Source organism: Rhinoderma darwinii, unplaced genomic scaffold, assembly GCF_050947455.1.
Source record: "Rhinoderma darwinii isolate aRhiDar2 unplaced genomic scaffold, aRhiDar2.hap1 Scaffold_889, whole genome shotgun sequence".
In the NCBI taxonomy this organism is placed as follows: Eukaryota; Metazoa; Chordata; class Amphibia; order Anura; family Rhinodermatidae; genus Rhinoderma; species Rhinoderma darwinii.
Window position 1 is genome coordinate 4,331 of NW_027464460.1, and position 25,039 is coordinate 29,369.

Genomic DNA, 25,039 nt, shown 5'->3' on the forward strand with positions numbered 1-25,039 from the left:
ATGAATACTTTAAAACTTTCTTTTCATGGCTTTTCACACATTTCTTTTCTCCGCAGTGTTTGAATCCATATGTCCTAAATAGTTCATTGAAGACAGAGCAAGATTTCCAGCTGGATGCTGAGGGATTTTCAACTTTATCTGGAGGTTTGCTGAGCTACGTCTCAGACCCTTCATCGACCTGTGCAGCTGTAAAAGAGGGAAACTGGCCAAAAAGCCTTTTGCCCAAGGATAAACATGTCATTGAGTCAGCACTCCATGTCATAGCAACCATACTACCCCACTATGAACCTAAGAACCAGGTAATGACCAAGAGGACACGTGAAAGGATGAGGGCATGTGGAGTAGACAAGGGAGGGATGAGGGCATGTGGAGTAGACAAGGGAGGGATGAGGGGATGTGAAGTAGACAAGGGAGGGATGAGGGCGTGTGGAGTAGACAAGGGAGGGATGAGGGCATGTGGAGTAGACAAGGGAGGGATGAGGGGATGTGGAGTAGACAAGGTAGGTGTAATGGCAGGAAGGAGGTGAAGGGAAAGTGAGCCCTAATCTACCCACCGCCCTGTCCCTGCCTACTTGCAACGACCCGCCCTAGGCGACGAGGTACAACTGGGCGGCGGTCCCTACGCTGGCTAAGTGCACAGGAAGACAAACAGGGAACACGCAAGGGAAGGGGCAGTAGCCACGGAACGCCACGAGGAAACGGGGCGGCGAACGAACAGTCAGGACCAGGACAAAGTGAGTACACCCGAGCGGGCACGGAGACAGAAGCAAGCCAGGGGCAAAGCAAAGCAGGTCAAGCAGAACTGCAGCAAGGCAGAAGCACGGCAGAAGCAGGCTGGAGCAAAGCAGCAGTGGGGCCAGGAATCCAAAAGAATTACAAGCACTGAGGGAGAGCACAGGGCAGGTAATAAAGGGCAGGGGGCGGAGCTAACTCCGACAGACCAGGCCGCGATAGGCTCTCCCACTCCTGAGCCTGCCACCCTGGTTGGTGGGAGATGGTGTCAGTCGAACAGGTCTGGCCTCAGGTGTGGATTGATTAATCCCAGGAGTATAGCTAGATGAAGTACCTGGCAGATCCCTAACAGTAGGGATGAGGGGATGTGGAGTAGACAAGGGAGGGATGAGGGCGTGTGGAGTAGACAAGGGAGGGATGAGGGCATGTGGAGTAGACAAGGGAGGGATGAGGGCATGTGGAGTAGACAAGGGAGGGATGAGGGGATGTGAAGTAGACAAGGGAGGGATGAGGGCGTGTGGAGTAGACAAGGGAGGGATGAGGGCATGTGGAGTAGACAAGGGAGGGATGAGGGGATGTGGAGTAGACAAGGGAGGGATGAGGGGATGTGGAGTAGACAAGGTAGGGATGAGGGGATGTGAAGTAGACAAGGGAGGGATGAGGTGATGTGAAGTAGACCAGGGAGGGATGAGGGCATGTGGAGTAGACAAGGGAGGGATGAGGGCATGTGGAGTAGACAAGGGAGGGATGAGGGGATGTGGAGTAGACAAGGGAGGGATGAGGGGATGTGAAGTAGACCAGGGAGGGATGAGGGCATGTGGAGTAGACAAGGGAGGGATGAGGGGATGTGGAGTAGACAAGGGAGGGATGAGGGTGTGTGAAGTAGACAAGGGAGGGATGAGGGTGTGTGTAGTAGACAAGGGAGGGATGAGGGTGTGTGTAGTAGACAAGGGAGGGATGAGGGCATGTGAAGTAGACAAGGGAGGGATGAGGGGATGTGAAGTAGACCAGGGAGGGATGAGGGCATGTGGAGTAGACAAGGGAGGGATGAGGGCATGTGGAGTAGACAAGGGAGGGATGAGGGGATGTGGAGTAGACAAGGGAGGGATGAGGGTGTGTGTAGTAGACAAGGGAGGGATGAGGGCATGTGAAGTAGACAAGGGAGGGATGAGGGGATGTGAAGTAGACCAGGGAGGGATGAGGGCATGTGGAGTAGACAAGGGAGGGATGAGGGCATGTGGAGTAGACAAGGGAGGGATGAGGGGATGTGGAGTAGACAAGGGAGGGATGAGGGTGTGTGTAGTAGACAAGGGAGGGATGAGGGCATGTGGAGTAGACAAGGGAGGGATGAGGGCATCTGTAGTAGACAAGGGAGGGATGAGGGCATGTGGAGTAGACAATGGAGGGATGAGGGCATGTGGAGTAGACAAGGGAGGGATGAGGGCATGTGGAGTAGACAAGGGAGGGATGAGGGCATCTGTAGTAGACAAGGGAGGGATGAGGGCATGTGGAGTAGACAATGGAGGGATGAGGGCATGTGGAGTAGACAAGGGAGTGATGAGGGCATGTGGAGTAGACAAGGGAGGGATGAGGGCATGTGAAGTAGACCAGGGAGGGATGAGGGCATGTGGAGTAGACAAGGAAGGGATGAGGGGATGTGGAGGAGACAAGGGAGGGATGAGGGCATGTGGAATAGACAAGGGTGGGATGAGGGGATGTGGAGTAGACAAGGGAGGGATGAGGGCATGTGGAGTAGACAAGGGAGGGATGAGGGGATGTGGAGTAGACAAGGGAGGGATGAGGGCATGTGGAGTAGACAAGGGAGGGATGAGGGCATGTGGAGTAGACAAGGGAGGGATGAGGGGATGTGAAGTAGACAAGGGAGGGATGAGGGCGTGTGGAGTAGACAAGGGAGGGATGAGGGCATGTGGAGTAGACAAGGGAGGGATGAGGGGATGTGAAGTAGACAAGGGAGGGATGAGGTGATGTGAAGTAGACCAGGGAGGGATGAGGGCATGTGGAGTAGACAAGGGAGGGATGAGGGCATGTGGAGTAGACAAGGGAGGGATGAGGGGATGTGGAGTAGACAAGGTAGGGATGAGGGGATGTGAAGTAGACAAGGGAGGGATGAGGGGATGTGAAGTAGACCAGGGAGGGATGAGGGCATGTGGAGTAGACAAGGGAGGGATGAGGGCATGTGGAGTAGACAAGGGAGGGATGAGGGGATGTGGAGTAGACAAGGGAGGGATGAGGGTGTGTGTAGTAGACAAGGGAGGGATGAGGGCATGTGAAGTAGACAAGGGAGGGATGAGGGGATGTGAAGTAGACCAGGGAGGGATGAGGGCATGTGGAGTAGACAAGGGAGGGATGAGGGCATGTGGAGTAGACAAGGGAGGGATGAGGGGATGTGGAGTAGACAAGGGAGGGATGAGGGTGTGTGTAGTAGACAAGGGAGGGATGAGGGCATGTGGAGTAGACAAGGGAGGGATGAGGGCATCTGTAGTAGACAAGGGAGGGATGAGGGCATGTGGAGTAGACAATGGAGGGATGAGGGCATGTGGAGTAGACAAGGGAGGGATGAGGGCATGTGGAGTAGACAAGGGAGGGATGAGGGCATCTGTAGTAGACAAGGGAGGGATGAGGGCATGTGGAGTAGACAATGGAGGGATGAGGGCATGTGGAGTAGACAAGGGAGTGATGAGGGCATGTGGAGTAGACAAGGGAGGGATGAGGGCATGTGAAGTAGACCAGGGAGGGATGAGGGCATGTGGAGTAGACAAGGAAGGGATGAGGGGATGTGGAGGAGACAAGGGAGGGATGAGGGCATGTGGAATAGACAAGGGTGGGATGAGGGGATGTGGAGTAGACAAGGGAGGGATGAGGGCATGTGGAGTAGACAAGGGAGGGATGAGGGGATGTGGAGTAGACAAGGGAGGGATGAGGGCATGTGGAGTAGACAAGGGAGGGATGAGGGCATGTGGAGTAGACAAGGGAGGGATGAGGGGATGTGGAGTAGACAAGGGAGGGATGAGGGTGTGTGGAGTAGACAAGGGAGGGATGAGGGCATGTGGAGTAGACAAGGGAGGGATGAGGGCATGTGGAGTAGACAAGGGAGGGATGAGGGCATCTGGAGTAGACAAGGGTGGGATGAGGGCATCTGGAGTAGACAAGGGAGGGATGAGGGCATGTGGAGTAGACAAGGAAGGGATGAGGGCATGTGGAGTAGACAAGGGAGGGATGAGGGCATGTGGAGTAGACAAGGGAGGGATGGGGGCATGTGGAGTAGACAAGGGAGTGATGAGGGCATGTGGAGTAGACAAGGGAGGGATGAGGGCATGTGAAGTAGACCAGGGAGGGATGAGGGCATGTGGAGTAGACAAGGAAGGGATGAGGGGATGTGGAGGAGACAAGGGAGGGATGAGGGCATGTGGAGTAGACAAGGGTGGGATGAGGGCGTGTGGAGTAGACAAGGAAGGAATGAGGGCATGTGGAGGAGACAAGGGAGGGATGAGGGCATGTGGAGTAGACATGGGAGGGATGAGGGCGTGTGGAGTAGACAAGGGAGGGATGAGGGCATGTGGAGTAGACAAGGGTGGGATGAGGGCATGTGGAGTAGACAAGGGAGGGATGAGGGCATCTGGAGTAGACAAGGGTGGGATGAGGGCATCTGGAGTAGACAAGGGAGGGATGAGGGGATGTGGAGTAGACAAGGGAGGGATGAGGGGATGTGGAGTAGACAAGGGAGGGATGAGGGGATGTGGAGTAGACAAGGGAGGGATGGGGGCATGTGGAGTAGACAAGGGAGGGATGGGGGCATGTGGAGTAGACAAGGGAGGGATGGGGGCATGTGGAGTAGACAAGGGAGGGATGAGGACATGTGGAGTAGACAAGGGAGGGATGAGGGGATGTGAAGTAGACCAGGGAGGGATGAGGGCATGTGGAGTAGACAAGGGAGGGATGAGGGGATGTGGAGTAGACAAGGGAGGGATGGGGGCATGTGGAGTAGACAAGGGAGGGATGAGGGGATGTGGAGTAGACAAGGGAGGGATGGGGGCATGTGGAGTAGACAAGGGAGGGATGAGGGCATGTGGAGTAGACAAGGGAGGGATGGGGGCATGTGGAGTAGACAAGGGAGGGATGGGGGCATGTGGAGTAGACAAGGGAGGGATGAGGACATGTGGAGTAGACAAGGGAGGGATGAGGGGATGTGAAGTAGACCAGGGAGGGATGAGGGCATGTGGAGTAGACAAGGGAGGGATGAGGGGATGTGGAGTAGACAAGGGAGGGATGAGGGCGTGTGGAGTAGACAAGGGAGGGATGAGGGCATGTGGAGTAGACAAGGGAGGGATGAGGGCATCTGGAGTAGACAAGGGTGGGATGAGGGCATCTGGAGTAGACAAGGGAGGGATGAGGGCATGTGGAGTAGACAAGGGAGTGATGAGGGCATGTGGAGTAGACAAGGGAGGGATGAGGGCATGTGAAGTAGACCAGGGAGGGATGAGGGCATGTGGAGTAGACAAGGAAGGGATGAGGGGATGTGGAGGAGACAAGGGAGGGATGAGGGCATGTGGAATAGACAAGGGTGGGATGAGGGGATGTGGAGTAGACAAGGGAGGGATGAGGGCATGTGGAGTAGACAAGGGAGGGATGAGGGGATGTGGAGTAGACAAGGGAGGGATGAGGGCATGTGGAGTAGACAAGGGAGGGATGAGGGCATGTGGAGTAGACAAGGGAGGGATGAGGGGATGTGGAGTAGACAAGGGAGGGATGAGGGTGTGTGGAGTAGACAAGGGAGGGATGAGGGCATGTGGAGTAGACAAGGGAGGGATGAGGGCATGTGGAGTAGACAAGGGAGGGATGAGGGCATCTGGAGTAGACAAGGGTGGGATGAGGGCATCTGGAGTAGACAAGGGAGGGATGAGGGCATGTGGAGTAGACAAGGAAGGGATGAGGGCATGTGGAGTAGACAAGGGAGGGATGAGGGCATGTGGAGTAGACAAGGGAGGGATGGGGGCATGTGGAGTAGACAAGGGAGTGATGAGGGCATGTGGAGTAGACAAGGGAGGGATGAGGGCATGTGAAGTAGACCAGGGAGGGATGAGGGCATGTGGAGTAGACAAGGAAGGGATGAGGGGATGTGGAGGAGACAAGGGAGGGATGAGGGCATGTGGAGTAGACAAGGGTGGGATGAGGGCGTGTGGAGTAGACAAGGAAGGAATGAGGGCATGTGGAGGAGACAAGGGAGGGATGAGGGCATGTGGAGTAGACATGGGAGGGATGAGGGCGTGTGGAGTAGACAAGGGAGGGATGAGGGCATGTGGAGTAGACAAGGGTGGGATGAGGGCATGTGGAGTAGACAAGGGAGGGATGAGGGCATCTGGAGTAGACAAGGGTGGGATGAGGGCATCTGGAGTAGACAAGGGAGGGATGAGGGGATGTGGAGTAGACAAGGGAGGGATGAGGGGATGTGGAGTAGACAAGGGAGGGATGAGGGGATGTGGAGTAAACAAGGTTGGGATGAGGGCATCTGGAGTAGACAAGGGAGGGATGAGGGCATGTGGAGTAGACAAGGGAGGGATGGGGGCATGTGGAGTAGACAAGGGAGGGATGGGGGCATGTGGAGTAGACAAGGGAGGGATGAGGACATGTGGAGTAGACAAGGGAGGGATGAGGGGATGTGAAGTAGACCAGGGAGGGATGAGGGCATGTGGAGTAGACAAGGGAGGGATGAGGGGATGTGGAGTAGACAAGGGAGGGATGAGGGCGTGTGGAGTAGACAAGGGAGGGATGAGGGCATGTGGAGTAGACAAGGGAGGGATGAGGGCATCTGGAGTAGACAAGGGTGGGATGAGGGCATCTGGAGTAGACAAGGGAGGGATGAGGGCATGTGGAGTAGACAAGGAAGGGATTAGGGCATGTGGAGTAGACAATGGAGGGATGAGGGCATGTGGAGTAGACAAGGGAGGGATGAGGGCATGTGGAGTAGACAAGGGAGGGATGAGGGCATGTGAAGTAGACAAGGGAGGGATGAGGGGATGGGTCCACTGATGAAGGACTGAGGTTCAGGTAGGTATCGGAGTAAGAGGAGTGCACAGAATGGGAGTGGTTCCAATGTTAGTCCTAGGAGGCATTCTGATAGGACAGTCCTTGGGGGCTTCTAGTGGGACTAATACAAAGAAAATGTAATAAAGGTGATTTTTATGTAAAACTTTTTATTAAATATTGTTGTAAAACGGAAAAATGTTACATTTTTATTATCCCCATATCCGGAACGACCAGTACAACAGAGACGACTTTTTATTCATCTTTTCTTCACATAATTATGTAGAGTTTTTACATTGCAAATCAAGTGATTCAAAGATTCCTTCTTGTAACACATGATTTATTCTGTAAAAATGGCACAAAAAACACAGGATACGTTGACACGAGTTTGTATCAGGCAAAAAAAACCTAAATGAGGCCTATAAAAGAAAAACATCAGTAACTTGCTATAAAAAAGCCAAATCCTCCCTCTCCTCTGATTGCAAAAACACAAAGATAAAGTTCACTATTTAATAAGTCCCTATTGAGTTGCGGCTGACATATAGTGGCAGCACTGGGGGAAGGAACCTCATATGTATGTTCCGCAACGCTGTCTCCAATGGAGTTCCCAATCGAATCGCTCCCCCAATATAATAGGAGAGTGTGGGAGAAACCCACGAGAACAGGAGGAATAAACCCCGGACTGCACGAGAATAGAGATAACCAATGCCGTAAACTAAACGCCAAGTCACGTGAACCCCAAAATGATGGGAAAGTTGTCCTACAAAAAACAAGGCGCATAACCTGCAGCTATGTCGAGGAGACAAGGCAGATGTCACGGCTGTCGAAACGCAGGGAGGCAACAACAAAAGTATTCTGTGCGACCCTCCCTCCACTAGTCACCGCCTGGACTGGAGACCCCCGTTATCCATACAGGTCCTAGAGGTGGGTCCCGCATCTATCAGACATTTATGGCAAATCCTGTGGCTATGCCATAAATGTCTCAGTTGGGAAAACCTTTGGCATTGACGAGTCCTGAAGAGGTTAATGCTCCCCCCCCCCCCTCCAATCTCTGGGAGCGGAGATAACAATGAATAGACAATAATCAGGTCTATTGGAAGTCTCCAGAACTAAAGCTTCAAATATGTAAACCAGCAAAGCCGCCCAGAAAACAGTGACAACTCCAGGATAACGTGGGGACATATCCAGTGCGGGCCCGAAACCGAAGAGACGAAACACCAGGAGATGCCAAGAAATCCCGCACCAAACATTTACAAGTCTCAGCCATAAAAGAGGAAAAGGAGAGAACGCAGAGATGACATGACACAGTCCGGGGTCTCCACCCGTATCACCGGGAGAGACGTCCTCGTGGGGTAATGGGGTCACCCGTGTATATAAGATCCCAAGGCACACGGGCCCGTCCATCCAGCACAACAGGTAAGTGATCAGCGTGCCCCGAGGGAGCCAGTGAAGTGCAGGTCACGTCTTCAGTTGTCCCCATCTCTTCTTCAGTTTCGGGGCCACAGGTCACCCATGTTCCCCTGGAGTTGTCACCGGGTCCTGGATTAACCCATTCGTTACCTACCAGCTTTGTAACTGGGAAGTTTTCATTGGTTGTAACTTGAGGATTTCAATACAAACTAATTATTGTGTGTACTGATTGTTAACTCCTCTCTCAGAGATTGGGGGGCACATTGTGGGCCGATACATGGACCCGGGGAAGTCTTTGCTGAGTTTTGTGGCCATTATTGATGAGAGTAGATGTGACTGGCCGGTAGACAAGATGTGGGGTTCTGGCAGCTGCAGTAGTCGGGGTCAGGGGTGATTGAAATGTGAATGGGGAAGAAGACAATGGTCAGTAGGAAGGACAATGGGCAGTATGACGAGTGAACGGGGCGAGGGTAGAGACCGGGGGACAGAGGAGTGTAATGGGGCCTGTCAATCAGGTGAGTACATAGAATGGAGGAAGACTATGAAGATGGGACAGGACGAAGGTGACATCATCACCCAAAATGTCCAGGACGACAGGCGGATTCACAACGTGGCACGACAGGCGGATTCACAACGGGGCACGACAGGCGGATTCACAATTGTCGTCTTTGTCTAGTAAGAAATATTCTCTTGAATTGGTTTCCAGGACGAGAATTGTGTGAATGCGGAAGAAATCCTAAACATGACGTCCGACCCCAAAAATGTCACCCCGATGATTGAAGAAGCCGTGCTGGCGGTGGTTCTAGAGGGAGTCTGTATGACGGTACTGCCACCCCCCGAATACTTCATCAACCACATCTACGCATCATACAACAGCCTAAACCTACAAGGTAAGAGAAAAGGGGAAGCCGATAGAACAGAATATAACCAGTGCACCCCCATATAACCAGCATACACCTCCATATAACCAGCATACACCCCATATAACCAGCATACACCCCACATAACCAGCATACACCCCACATACCCAGCATACACCCCACATACCCAGTATACACCTCCATATAACCAGCATACACCTCCATATAACCAGCATACACCTCCATATAACCAGCATACACCTCCATATAACCAGTATACACCCCATATAACCAGCATACACCTCCATATAACCAGTGTACACCTCCATATAACCAGTGCACCCCCATATAACCAGCATACACCCCATATAACCAGTGTACACCTCCATATAACCAGTATACACCTCATATAACCAGCATACACCCCATATAACCAGCATACACCCCATATAACCAGCATACACCCCATATAACCAGCATACACCCCATATAACCAGCATACACCCCATATAACCAGCATACACCTCCATATAACCAGTATACACCCCATATAACCAGAATATACCTCCATATAACCAGTATACACCTCCATATAACTATTATACACCCCATATAACCAGAATATACCTCCATATAACCAGTATACACCTCCATATAACCACTGCACCCCCATATAACCAGTATACACCTCCATATAACCAGTATACACCTCCACATAACCAGTATACACCTCCATATAACCAGTATACACCTCCATATAACCACTGCACCCCCATATAACCAGTATACACCTCCATATAACCAGTATACACCTCCACATAACCAGTATATACCTCCATATAACCAGCATACACCTCCATATAAACAGTATACTCCTCCATATAACCAGTATACATTTCCTTATAACCAGTATACACCCCCATATAACCAGTATACACCCCATATAACCAGTATACACCTCCATATAACAGTATACATCTCCATATAACCAGTATATACCTCCATATAACCAGTGTACACCCCATATAACCAGTATACACCCCATATAACCAGTATATACCTCCATATAACCAGTGCACCCCCATATAACCAGTATACACCTCCATATAACCAGCATATACCTCCATATAACCAGTGCACTCCTCCATATAACCAGCACACACCCCATATAACCAGTATACATCTCCATATAACCAGTGTACACCTCCATATAACCAGTGTACACCTCCATATAACCAGTGCACCCCTATATAACCAGTATACACCTCCATATAACCAGTATACATTTCCTTATAACCAGTATATAATTCCATATAACCAGTGCACCCCCATATAACCAGTATACACCTCCATATAACCTGTACATCTCCATATAACCAGTATATACCCCATATAACCAGTATACATATCTATATAACCAGTATACAAATCCATATAACCAGTATACACCTCCATATAACCAGTATACACCCCCATATAACCAGTATACATTCCCATATAACAGTATACACCTCCAAATAACCAGTATACACCTCCATATAACCGGTGCACCCCCATATAACCAGTATATACCGCCATATAACCAGTATACACCGCCATATAACCAGTATACACCCCCATATAACCAGCATACACCTCCATATAACCAGTGTACCCCCATATAACCAGTATACACCTCCATATAACCAGTGCACCCCTATATAACCAGTATACACCTCCATATAACCAGTATACACCCCCATATAACCAGTATACACCCCATATAACCAGTGCACCCCTATATAACCAGTGCACCCCCATATAACCAGTACACACCTCCATATAACCAGTATACACCTCCATATAACCAGTATACACCTCCATATAACCAGCATACACCCCATATAACCAGTATACACCTCCATATAACCAGCATACACCCCATATGACCAGTATACACCCCCATATAACCAGTATACACCCCCATATAACCAGTATACACCTCCATATAACCAGAATACATCCCATATAACCAGTATACACCTCCATATAACCAGTATACACCTCCATATAACCAGTATACACCCCCATATAACCAGTATACACCTCATCTATCCAGTATACACCTCCATATAACCAGTATACACCTCCATATAACCAGTATACAACTCCATATAACCAGTATCGACCCCCATATAACCAGTATACACCTCCATATAACCAGTATACTCCTCCATATAACCAGTATATACCTCCATATAACCAGAATACATCTCCATATAACCAGTATACGCCCCATATAACCAGTGTACACCCCCATATAACCAGTGTACACCCCCATATAACCAGTGTACACCCCCATATAACCAATGTACACCTCCATATAACCAGTGTACACCCCCATATAACCAGTGTACACCCCCATATAACCAGTATACACCTCATATAACCAGTATACACCTCCATATAACCAGTATACACCTCCATATAACCAGTATACACCTCCATATAACCAGTATATACCCCCATATAACCAGTATACATCTCCATATAACCAGTACACCTCCATATAACCAGTATATACCCCCATATAACAGTATACATCTCCATATAACAGTATACATCTCCATATTACCAGTATACATCTCCATATAACCAGCATACACCTCCATATAACCAGTATACACCCCATATAACCAGCATACACCCCATATAACCAGTATACACCTCCATATCACCAGTATACCACCATATAACCAGCATACATTTCCATATAACCAGCATACATTTCCATATAACCAGCATACACCTCCATATAACCAGTATACATCTCCATATAACCAGTATACATCTCCATATAACCAGTATACATCTCCATATAACCAGTATACATCTCCATATAACCAGTATACATCTCCATATAACCAGTGCACCCCCATATAACCAGCACACACCCCTTATAACCTGTATACATTTCCATATAACCAGTATACATTTCCATATAACCAGTATACACCTCCACATAACCAGTATACACCTCCATATAACCAGCATACACCTCCATATAACCAGTATACACCTCCATATAACCAGTATACACCTCCATATAACCAGTATACACCTCCATATAACCAGTATACACCCCCATATCACCAGTATACCTCCATATAACCAGCATATATTTCCATATAACCAGTATACACCTCCATATAACCAGCATACACCCCATATAACCAGCATACATTTCCATATAACCAGCATACACCTCCATATAACCAGAGTACATTCCCATATAACCAGTATACATCTCCATATAACCAGTATACACCCCCATATCACCAGTATACACCTCCATATAACCAGCATACATTTCCATATAACCAGTATAAACCTCCATATAACCAGTATACACCTCCATATAACCAGTAAACACCTCCATATAACCAGCATACATTTCCATATAACCAGCATACATTTCCATATAACCAGTATACACCCCATATAACCTGAATACACCCCCATATAACCAGTATACACCCCCATATAACCAGTATACACCCCCATATAACCAGTATACACCTCATCTATCCAGTATACACCTCCATATAACCAGTATACACCTCCATATAACCAGTATACAAATCCATATAACCAGTATCGACCCCCATATAACCAGTATACGCCCCATATAACCAGTGTACACCCCCATATAACCAGTGTACACCCCCATATAACCAGTGTACACCTCCATATAACCAGTGTACACCCCCATATAACCAGTATACACCCCATATAACCAGCATACACCTCCATATAACCAGTATACACCTCATATAACCAGTATACACCTCCATATAACCAGTATACACCTCCATATAACCAGTATACACCTCCATATAACAGTATACATCTCCATATAACAGTATACATCTCCATATAACAGTATACATTCCCACATAACCAGTATACATCTCCATATAACCAGTATACACCCCCATATCACCAGTATACCTCCATATAACCAGAGTACATTCCCATATAACCAGCATACACCTCCATATTACCAGTATACACCTCCATATAACCAGCATACACGCCATATAACCCGCATACACCTCCATATAACCAGTATAAACCCCGTATAACCAGCATACACCCCATATAACCAGTATATACCTCCATATAACCAGTGCACCCCCATATAACCAGCATACACCCCATATAACCAGCATACACCCCATATAACCAGTATACACCTCATATAACCAGCATACACCCAATATAACCAGTATACACCTCCATATAACCAGTATACACCTCCATATAACCAGTATACACCCCATATAACCAGTATACACCCCATATAACCAGTATACACCCCATATAACCAGTATACACCTCCATATAACCAGCATACACCCCATATAACCAGTGTACACCTCCATATAACCAGCATACACCTCCATATAACCAGTATACACCTCATATAACCAGCATACACCCCATATAACCAGTATACACCTCCATATAACCAGTATACACCTCCATATAACCAGTATACACCCCATATAACCAGTATACACCCCATATAACCAGTATACACCCCATATAACCAGTATACACCTCCATATAACCAGCATACACCCCATATAACCAGTGTACACCTCCATATAACCAGCATACACCTCCATATAACCAGTATACACCTCCATATAACCAGCATACACCTCCATATTACCAGTATACATCGCTATATAACCAGCATACACCTCCATATAACCAGTGCACCCCATATAACCAGTATACACCTCCATATAACCAGTATACACCTCCATATAACCAGTATACACCCCATATAACCAGTATACACCCCATATAACCAGTATACACCTCCATATAACCAGCATACACCCCATATAACCAGTATACACCCCATATAACCAGTGCACCCCATATAACCAGTGTACACCTCCATATAACCAGCATACACCCCATATAACCAGTATACACCTCATATAACCAGCATACACCTCCATATAACCAGTATGCACCCCCATATAACCAGTATACACCTCCATATTACCAGTATACATCGCTATATAACCAGTATACACCTCCATATAACCAGCATACACCCCATTTAACCAGCATACACCCCATATAACCAGCATACACCTCCATATAACCAGTGCACCCCCATATAACCAGTATACACCTCCATATAACCAGTATACACCTCCATATAACCAGTATACACCCCATATAACCAGCATACACCTCCATATAACCAGTGCACCCCCATATAACCAGTGTACACCTCCATATAACCAGTATACACCTCCATATATCCAGTAGACACCTCCATATAACCAGTATACACCTCCATATAACCAGTATACACCCCATATAACCAGTATACACCTCCATGTAACCAATACACCTCCATATAACCAGTATACACCCCATATAACCAATACACCCCCATATAACCAGTATACACCTCCATATAACCAGTATATACCTCCATATAACCAGTATACACCTCCATATAACCAGTATACATCTCCATATAACCAGTCAGTATACACCTCCATATAACCAGCATACACCTCCATATAACCAGTATACACCTCCATATAACCAGTATACACCTCCATATAACCAGTATACATCTCCATATAACCAGTATACACCTCCATATAACCAGTATACACCTCCATATAACCAGCATACACCCCATATAACCAGTATACACCTCCATATAACCAGTATACACCTCCATATAACCAGTATACACCTCCATATAACCAGCATACACCCCATATAACCAGAATATACCTCCATATAACCATTATACACCCCATATAACCGGTATACACCCCATATAACCAGCATACACCCCATATAACCCGAATATACCTCCATATAACCAGAATATACCTCCATATAACTATTATACACCCCATATAACCAGAATATACCTCCATATAACCAGTATACACCTCCATATAACCACTGCACCCCCATATAACCAGTATACACCTCCATATAACCAGTATACACCTCCACATAACCAGTATATACCTCCATATAACCAGTATACACCTCCATATAACCACTGCACCCCCATATAACCAGTATACACCTCCATATAACCAGTATACACCTCCACATAACCAGTATATACCTCCATATAACCAGCATACACCTCCATATAACCAGTATACTCCTCCATATAACCAGTATACATTTCCTTATAACCAGTATACACCCCCATATAACCAGTATACACCCCATATAACCAGTATACACCTCCATATAATAGTATACATCTCCATATAACCAGTATATACCTCCATATAACCAGTGTACACCCCATATAACCAGTATACACCCCATATAACCAGTATATACCTCCATATAACCAGTGCACCCCCATATAACCAGTATACACCTCCATATAACCAGCATATACCTCCATATAACCAGTGCACTCCTCCATATAACCAGCACACACCCCATATAACCAGTATACATCTCCATATAACCAGTGTACACCTCCATATAACCAGTGTACACCTCCATATAACCAGTGCACCCCTATATAACCAGTATACACCTCCATATAACCAGTATACATTTCCTTATAACCAGTATATAATTCCATATAACCAGTGCACCCCCATATAACCAGTATACACCTCCATATAACCTGTACATCTCCATATAACCAGTATATACCCCATATAACCAGTATACATCTCTATATAACCAGTATACACATCCATATAACCAGTATACACCTCCATATAACCAGTATACACCCCCATATAACCAGTATACATTCCCATATAACAGTATACACCTCCAAATAACCAGTATACACCTCCATATAACCGGTGCACCCCCATATAACCAGTATATACCGCCATATAACCAGTATACACCGCCATATAACCAGTATACACCCCCATATAACCAGCATACACCTCCATATAACCAGTGTACCCCCATATAACCAGTATACACCTCCATATAACCAGTGCACCCCTATATAACCAGTATACACCTCCATATAACCAGTATACACCCCCATATAACCAGTATACACCCCATATAACCAGTGCACCCCTATATAACCAGTGCACCCCCATATAACCAGTACACACCTCCATATAACCAGTATACACCTCCATATAACCAGTATACACCTCCATATAACCAGCATACACCCCATATAACCAGTATACACCTCCATATAACCTGAATACACCCCCATATAACCAGTATACACCCCCATATAACCAGTATACACCCCCATATAACCAGTATACACCTCCATATAACCAGCATACACCCCATATAACCAGTATACACCTCCATATAACCTGAATACACCCCCATATAACCATTATACACCCCCATATAACCAGTATACACCCCCATATAACCAGTATACACCTCCATATAACCAGAATACATCCCATATAACCAGTATACACCTCCATATAACCAGTATACACCTCCATATAACCAGTATACACCCCCATATAACCAGTATACACCTCATCTATCCAGTATACACCTCCATATAACCAGTATACACCTCCATATAACCAGTATACAACTCCATATAACCAGTATCGACCCCCATATAACCAGTATACACCTCCATATAACCAGTATACTCCTCCATATAACCAGTATATACCTCCATATAACCAGAATACATCTCCATATAACCAGTATACGCCCCATATAACCAGTGTACACCCCCATATAACCAGTGTACACCCCCATATAACCAGGGTACACCCCCATATAACCAATGTACACCTCCATATAACCAGTGTACACCCCCATATAACCAGTGTACACCCCCATATAACCAGTATACACCTCATATAACCAGTATACACCTCCATATAACCAGTATACACCTCCATATAACCAGTATACATCTCCATATAACCAGTACACCTCCATATAACCAGTATATACCCCCATATAACCAGTATACACCTCATATAACCAGTATACACCTCCATATAACCAGTATACACCTCCATATAACCAGTATACATCTCCATATAACCAGTACACCTCCATATAACCAGTATACGCCCCATATAACCAGTGTACACCCCCATATAACCAGTGTACACCCCCATATAACCAGGGTACACCCCCATATAACCAATGTACACCTCCATATAACCAGTGTACACCCCCATATAACCAGTGTACACCCCCATATAACCAGTATACACCTCATATAACCAGTATACACCTCCATATAACCAGTATATACCCCCATATAACCAGTATACATCTCCATATAACCAGTACACCTCCATATAACCAGTATATACCCCCATATAACAGTATACATCTCCATATAACAGTATACATCTCCATATTACCAGTATACATCTCCATATAACCAGCATACACCTCCATATAACCAGTATACACCCCATATAACCAGCATACACCCCATATAACCAGTATACACCTCCATATCACCAGTATACCACCATATAACCAGCATACATTTCCATATAACCAGCATACATTTCCATATAACCAGCATACACCTCCATATAACCAGTATACATCTACATATAACCAGTATACATCTCCATATAACCAGTATACATCTCCATATAACCAGTATACATCTCCATGTAACCAGTATACATCTCCATATAACCAGTATACTCCTCCATATAACCAGCACACACCACTTATAACCTGTATACATTTCCATATAACCAGTATACATTTCCATATAACCAGTATACACCTCCATATAACCAGTATACACCTCCATATAACCAGCATACACCTCCATATAACCAGTATACACCTCCATATAACCAGTATACACCTCCATATAACCAGTATACACCTCCATATAACCAGTATACACCCCCATATCACCAGTATACCTCCATATAACCAGCATACATTTCCATATAACCAGTATACACCTCCATATAACCAGCATACACCCCATATAACCAGCATACATTTCCATATAACCAGCATACACCTCCATATAACCAGAGTACACTCCCATATAACCAGTATACATCTCCATATAACCAGTATACACCCCCATATCACCAGTATACCTCCATATAACCAGCATACATTTCCATATAACCAGTATAAACCTCCATATAACCAGTATACACCTCCATATAACCAGTAAACACCTCCATATAACCAGCATACATTTCCATATAACCAGCATACATTTCCATATAACCAGTATACACCTCCATATAACCAGTATACACCCCATATAACCTGAATACACCCCCATATAACCAGTATACACCCCCATATAACCAGTATACACCCCCATATAACCAGTATACACCTCATCTATCCAGTATACACCTCCATATAACCAGTATACACCTCCATATAACCAGTATACAAATCCATATAACCAGTATCGACCCCCATATAACCAGTATACGCCCCATATAACCAGTGTACACCCCCATATAACCAGTGTACACCCCCATATAACCAGTGTACACCCCCATATAACCAGTGTACACCTCCATATAACCAGTGTACACCCCCATATAACCAGTATACACCCCATATAACCAGCATACACCTCCATATAACCAGTATACACCTCATATAACCAGTATACACCTCCATATAACCAGTATACACCTCCATATAACCAGTATACACCTCCATATAACCAGTACACCTCCATATAACCAGTATATACCCCCATATAACAGTATACATCTCCATATAACAGTATACATCTCCATATAACAGTATACATTCCCACATAACCAGTATACATCTCCATATAACCAGTATACACCCCCATATCACCAGTATACCTCCATATAACCAGAGTACATTCCCATATAACCAGTATACATTTCCATATAACCAGCATACACCTCCATATAACCAGCATACACCTCCATATAACCAGTATACACCTCCATATAACCAGTATACACCTCCATATAACCAGTATACACCTCCATATAACCAGAGTACATTCCCATATAACCAGTATACACCTCCATATAACCAGTATACACCTCCATATAACCAGTAAACACCTCCATATAACCAGAGTACATTCCCATATAACCAGTATACACCTCCATATAGCCAGTATACCCCCCCCATATAACCAGTAAACACCTCCATATAACCAGAGTACATTCCCATATAACCAGTATACACCTCCATATAGCCAGTATATTCCTCCATATAACCAGCATACATTTCCATATAACCAGTATACACCTCCATATAACCAGAGTACATTCCCATATAACCAGTATACACCTCCATGTAACCAGTATACACCTCCATATAACCAGTAAACACCTCCATATAACCAGAGTACATTCCCATATAACCAGTATACACCTCTATATAGCCAGTATACCCCCCCATATAACCAGTAAACACCTCCATATAACCAGAGTACATTCCCATATAACCAGCATACACCCCATATAACCAGTATACACCTCCATATAACCAGTATACACCTCCATATAGCCAGTATATTCCTCCATATAACCAGCATACATTTCCATATAACCAGTATACACCTCCATATAACCAGAGTACATTCCCATATAACCAGTATACACCTCCATATAACCAGTATACACCTCCATATAACCAGTAAACACCTCCATATAACCAGAGTACATTCCCATATAACCAGTATACACCTCCATATAGCCAGTATACCCCCCATATAACCAGTAAACACCTCCATATAACCAGAGTACATTCCCATATAACCAGTATACAGCTCCATATAACCAGTGTACACCTCCATATAACCAGTGTACACCTCCATATAACCAGTGTACACCTCCATATAACCAGCATATACCGCCATATAACCAGTATACATCCCTATTTAACCAGTACACCTCCATATAATCAGTATACACCCCATATAACCAGTATACTCCTCCATATAACCAGTATACACCTTCATATAACCAGTATACACCCCGTATAACCAGCATACACCCCGTATAACCAGCATACACCCCATATAACCAGTACACACCTCCATATAACTAGCATACACCCCATATAACCAGTATACACCCCATATAACCAGTGCACCCCCATATAACCAGCATACACCCCATATAACCAGTACACACCTCCATATAACCAGCATACACCCCATATAACCAGCATACACCTCCATATAACCAGCATACACCCCATATAACCAGCATACACCCCATATAACCAGTATACACCTCCATATAACCAGTATATACCTCCATATAACCAGTATACACCTCCATATAACCAGTATACACCTCCATATAACCAGCATACACCTCCATATAACCAGCATACACCCCATATAACCAGCATACACCCCATATAACCAGCATACACCTCATATAACCAGTGCACCCCCATATAACCAGTGCACCCCCATATAACCAGTATACACCTCCATATAACCAGCATACACCTCCATATATCCAGTATACACCTCCATATAACCAGTATACACCTCCATATAACCAGTATACACCTCATATAACCAGCATACACCTCCATATAACCAGTATACTCCTCCATATAACCAGTATACACCTCCATATAACCAGTATACATCTCCATATAACCAGTACACCCCATATAACCAGTATACACCCCATATAACCAGCATACACCCCATATAACCCGCATACACCTCCATATAACCAGCATACACCTCCATATAACCAGTATGCACCCCCATATAACCAGCATACACCTCCATATAACCAGTATACACCTCCATATAACCAGCATACACCTCCATATAACCAGTATACACCTCCATATAACCAGCATACACCTCATATAACCAGTATACTCCTCCATATAACCAGTATATACCTCCATATAACCAGTATACACCTCAATATAACCAGTATACACCCCATATAACCAGTATACACCTCCATATAACCAGTATATACCTCAGTATATCCAGTAGACACCTCCATATAACTAGTATACACCTCCATATAACCAGCATACACCCCATATAACCAGAATATACCTCCATATAACCATTATACACCCCATATAACCAGTATACACCTCCATATAACCACTGCACCCCCATATAACCAGTATACACCTCCATATAACCAGTATACACCTCCATGTAACCAGTATACACCTCCATATAACCAGTATACTCCTCCATATAACCAGCATACACCCCATATAACCAGTATACTCCTCCATATAACCAGTATACACATCCATATAACCAGTATACACCTCCATATAACCAGTGCACCCCCATATAACCAGTATACACCTCCATATAACCAGAATACATCTCCATATAACCAGTATACACCTCCATATAACAGTATCCATCTCCATATAACCAGCATACACCCCATATAACCAGTATACATCTCCTTATAACCAGTATACATCTCCATATAACCAGTATACACCCCCATATAACCAGTATACACCCCCATATAACCAGTATACACCCCATATAACCAGTATACACCTCCATATAACAGTATACATCTCCATATAACCAGTATAGAACCCCCATATAACCAGTATGCACCCCATATAACCAGTATACACCCCATATAACCAGTATACACCCCATATAACCAGTATACACCCCCATATAACCAGTATACACCCCCATATAACCAGTATACACCCCATATAACCAGTATACACCCCATATAACCAGTATACACCTCCATATAACAGTATACATCTCCATATAACCAGTATATACCTCCATATAACCAGTATATACCTCCATATAACCAGTATACACCCCATATAACCAGTATATACCTCCATATAACCGGTGCACCCCCATATAACCAGTATACACCTCCATATAACCAGTGTACACCTCCATATAACCAGCATACACCCCATATAACCAGCATACACCCCAATATAACCAGTATACACCCCCATATAACCAGTATACACCTCATATAACCAGTATACACCTCCATATAACCAGTGTACACCCCCATATAACCAGTGCACTCCTCCATATAACCAGCACACACCCCATATAACCAGTATACATCTCCATATAACCAATGTACACCTCCATATAACCAGTGTACACCTCCATATAACCAGTATACATTTCCATATAACCAGTATATATTTCCATATAACCAGTGCACCCCCATATAACCAGTATACACCTCCATATAACCGGTACATCTCCATATAGCCAGTATATACCCCATATAACCAGTATACATCTCTATATAACCAGTATACATCTCCAAATAACCAGTATACACCTCCATATAACCAGTATTCATCTCCATATAACGAGTATACATCTCCATATAACCAGTGCACCCCCATATAACCAGCATACACCCCATATAACCAGTATACACCCCATATAACCAGTATACATCTCTATATAACCAGTATACACATCCATATAACCAGTATACACCTCCATATAACCAGTATACATCTCCATATAACCAGTATACATCTCCATATAACCAGTATATACCTCCATATAACCAGTATACACCCCCATATAACCAGTATACATCCCCATATAACAGTATACACCTCCAAATAACCAGTATACACCTCCATATAACCGGTGCACCCCATATAACCAGTATATACCGCCATATAACCAGTATACATCTCCATTTCCATATAACCAGTATACACCCCCATATAACCAGCGTACACCTCCATATAACCAGTGCACCCCCATATAACCAGTATACACCTCCATATAACCAGTATATACCTCCATATAACCAGCATACATCCCCATATAACCAGTATACACCTCCATATAACCAGTATACACCTCCATATAACCAGCATACACCCCATATAACCAGTATACACCTCCATATAACCTGCATACACCCCCATATAACCAGTATACACCCCCATATAACCAGTATACACCTCATGTAACCAGTATACACCTCCATATAACCAGTATACACCTCCATATAACCAGTATACAACTCCATATAACCAGTATCGACCCCCATATAACCAGTATACACCTCCATATAACCAGAATACATCTCCATATAACCAGTATACACTCCATATAACCAGTGTACACCCCCATATAACCAGTGTACACCCCCATATAACCAGTGTACACCCCATATAACCAGTATACACCTCCATATAACCAGTAAATACCTCCATATAACCAATATACACCCCCATATAACCAGTATACACCCCCATATAACCAGTATACACCTCCATATAACCAGCATACACCTCTATATAACCAGCATACACCCCCATATCACCAGTGTACACCCCCATATAACCAGTATACACCTCCATATAACCAGTGTACACCTCCATATAACCAGCATACACCCCACATAACCAGCATACACCCCATATAACCCGCATACACCTCCATATAACTAGTATACACCTCCATATAACCAGAGTACATTCCCATATAACCAGTATACATCTCCATATAACCAGTATACATTTCCATATAACCAGTATACACCTCCATATAACCAGTGCACCCCCATATAACCAGCATACACCTCCATATAACCAGAGTACATTCCCATATAACCAGTATACATCTCCATATAACCAGTATACACCCCCATATCACCAGTATACCTCCATATAACCAGCATACATTTCCATATAACCAGTATACACCTCCATATAACCAGAGTACATTTCCATATAACAAGTACACACCTCCATATAACCAGTATACCCCCCATATACCCAGTAAACACCTTCTTATAACCAGAGTACATTCCCATATAACCAGTATACACCTCCATATAGCCAGTATACCCCCCCATATAACCAGTAAACACCTCCATATAAACAGTATACATCTCCATATAACCAGTATACACCTCCATATAGCCAGTATACCCCCCATATAACCAGTGTACATCTCCATATAACCAGTACACACCTTCATATAACCAGCGTACATTTCCATATAACCAGTATATATTTCCATATAACCAGTACACCTCCATATAACCAGTATACACCCCCATATAACCAGTACACCTCCACATAACCAGTATACACCCCCATATAACCAGTACACCTCCATATTACTAGTATACACCTACACCAGTATACTGGTTATATGGAGGTATATACTGATTATATGGAGGTATATACTGATTATATGGAGGTGCATACTGGTTATATTGTGGTGTATACTGGTTATATTGTGGTGTATACTGGTTTTATGGAGGTGTATACTGGTTTTATGGAGGTGTATACTGGTTTTATGGAGACATACACTGGTTATATGGGGGTGTACTGGTTATATGGAGGTGTACACTGGTTATATGGAGGTGTATACTGGTTATATGGGGTGTATACTGGTTATATGGAGGTGTATACTGGTTTTATGGAGGTGTATACTGGTTTTATGGAGGTGTATACTGGTTATATGGAATTGTATACTGGCTATATGGAGGTGTATACTGGCTATATGGAGGTGTATACTGGCTATATGGAGGTGTATACTGGTTATATGGAGGTGTATACTGGTTATATGGGGGTGTATACTGGTTATATGGAGGTGTTTACTGGTTATATGGAGGTATATAGTGGTTTATATGGAGATGTATACTGGTTATATGGAGATGAATACTGGTTATATGGAGATGAATACTGGTTATATGGAGGTGTATACTGGATATATAGAGGTGTTCACAGGTTATATGGAAATGTATACTGGCTATATGGAGGTGTATACTGGCTATATGGAGGTGTATACTGGTTATATGGAGGTGTATGCTGGTTATATGGAGGTATATACTGGTTATATGGAGGTGTATACTGGTTATATGGAGGTGTATGCTGGTTATATGGAGGTGTATACTGGTTATATGGAGGTGTATACTGGTTATATGGAATTGTATACTGGCTATATGGAGGTGTATACTGGTTAT

At 44.7% G+C, this 25,039-nt stretch overlaps 1 protein-coding gene across 1 annotated transcript in view; it reads left to right on the top strand.

Moving 5' to 3' along the window:
- Positions 1-215: 215 nt before the first annotated feature.
- The window catches only part of SLC39A4 (solute carrier family 39 member 4), a 46,279-nt gene continuing 21,455 nt past the window's right edge, over positions 216-25,039 (top strand). Inside the window, exons 1-2 of the mRNA XM_075849480.1 lie at positions 216-299; positions 8,891-9,074. Coding sequence (XP_075705595.1) covers positions 8,927-9,074 — 148 coding nt within the window. The 5' untranslated portion in view covers positions 216-299; positions 8,891-8,926. The remainder of the gene's footprint in view (positions 300-8,890; positions 9,075-25,039) is intronic.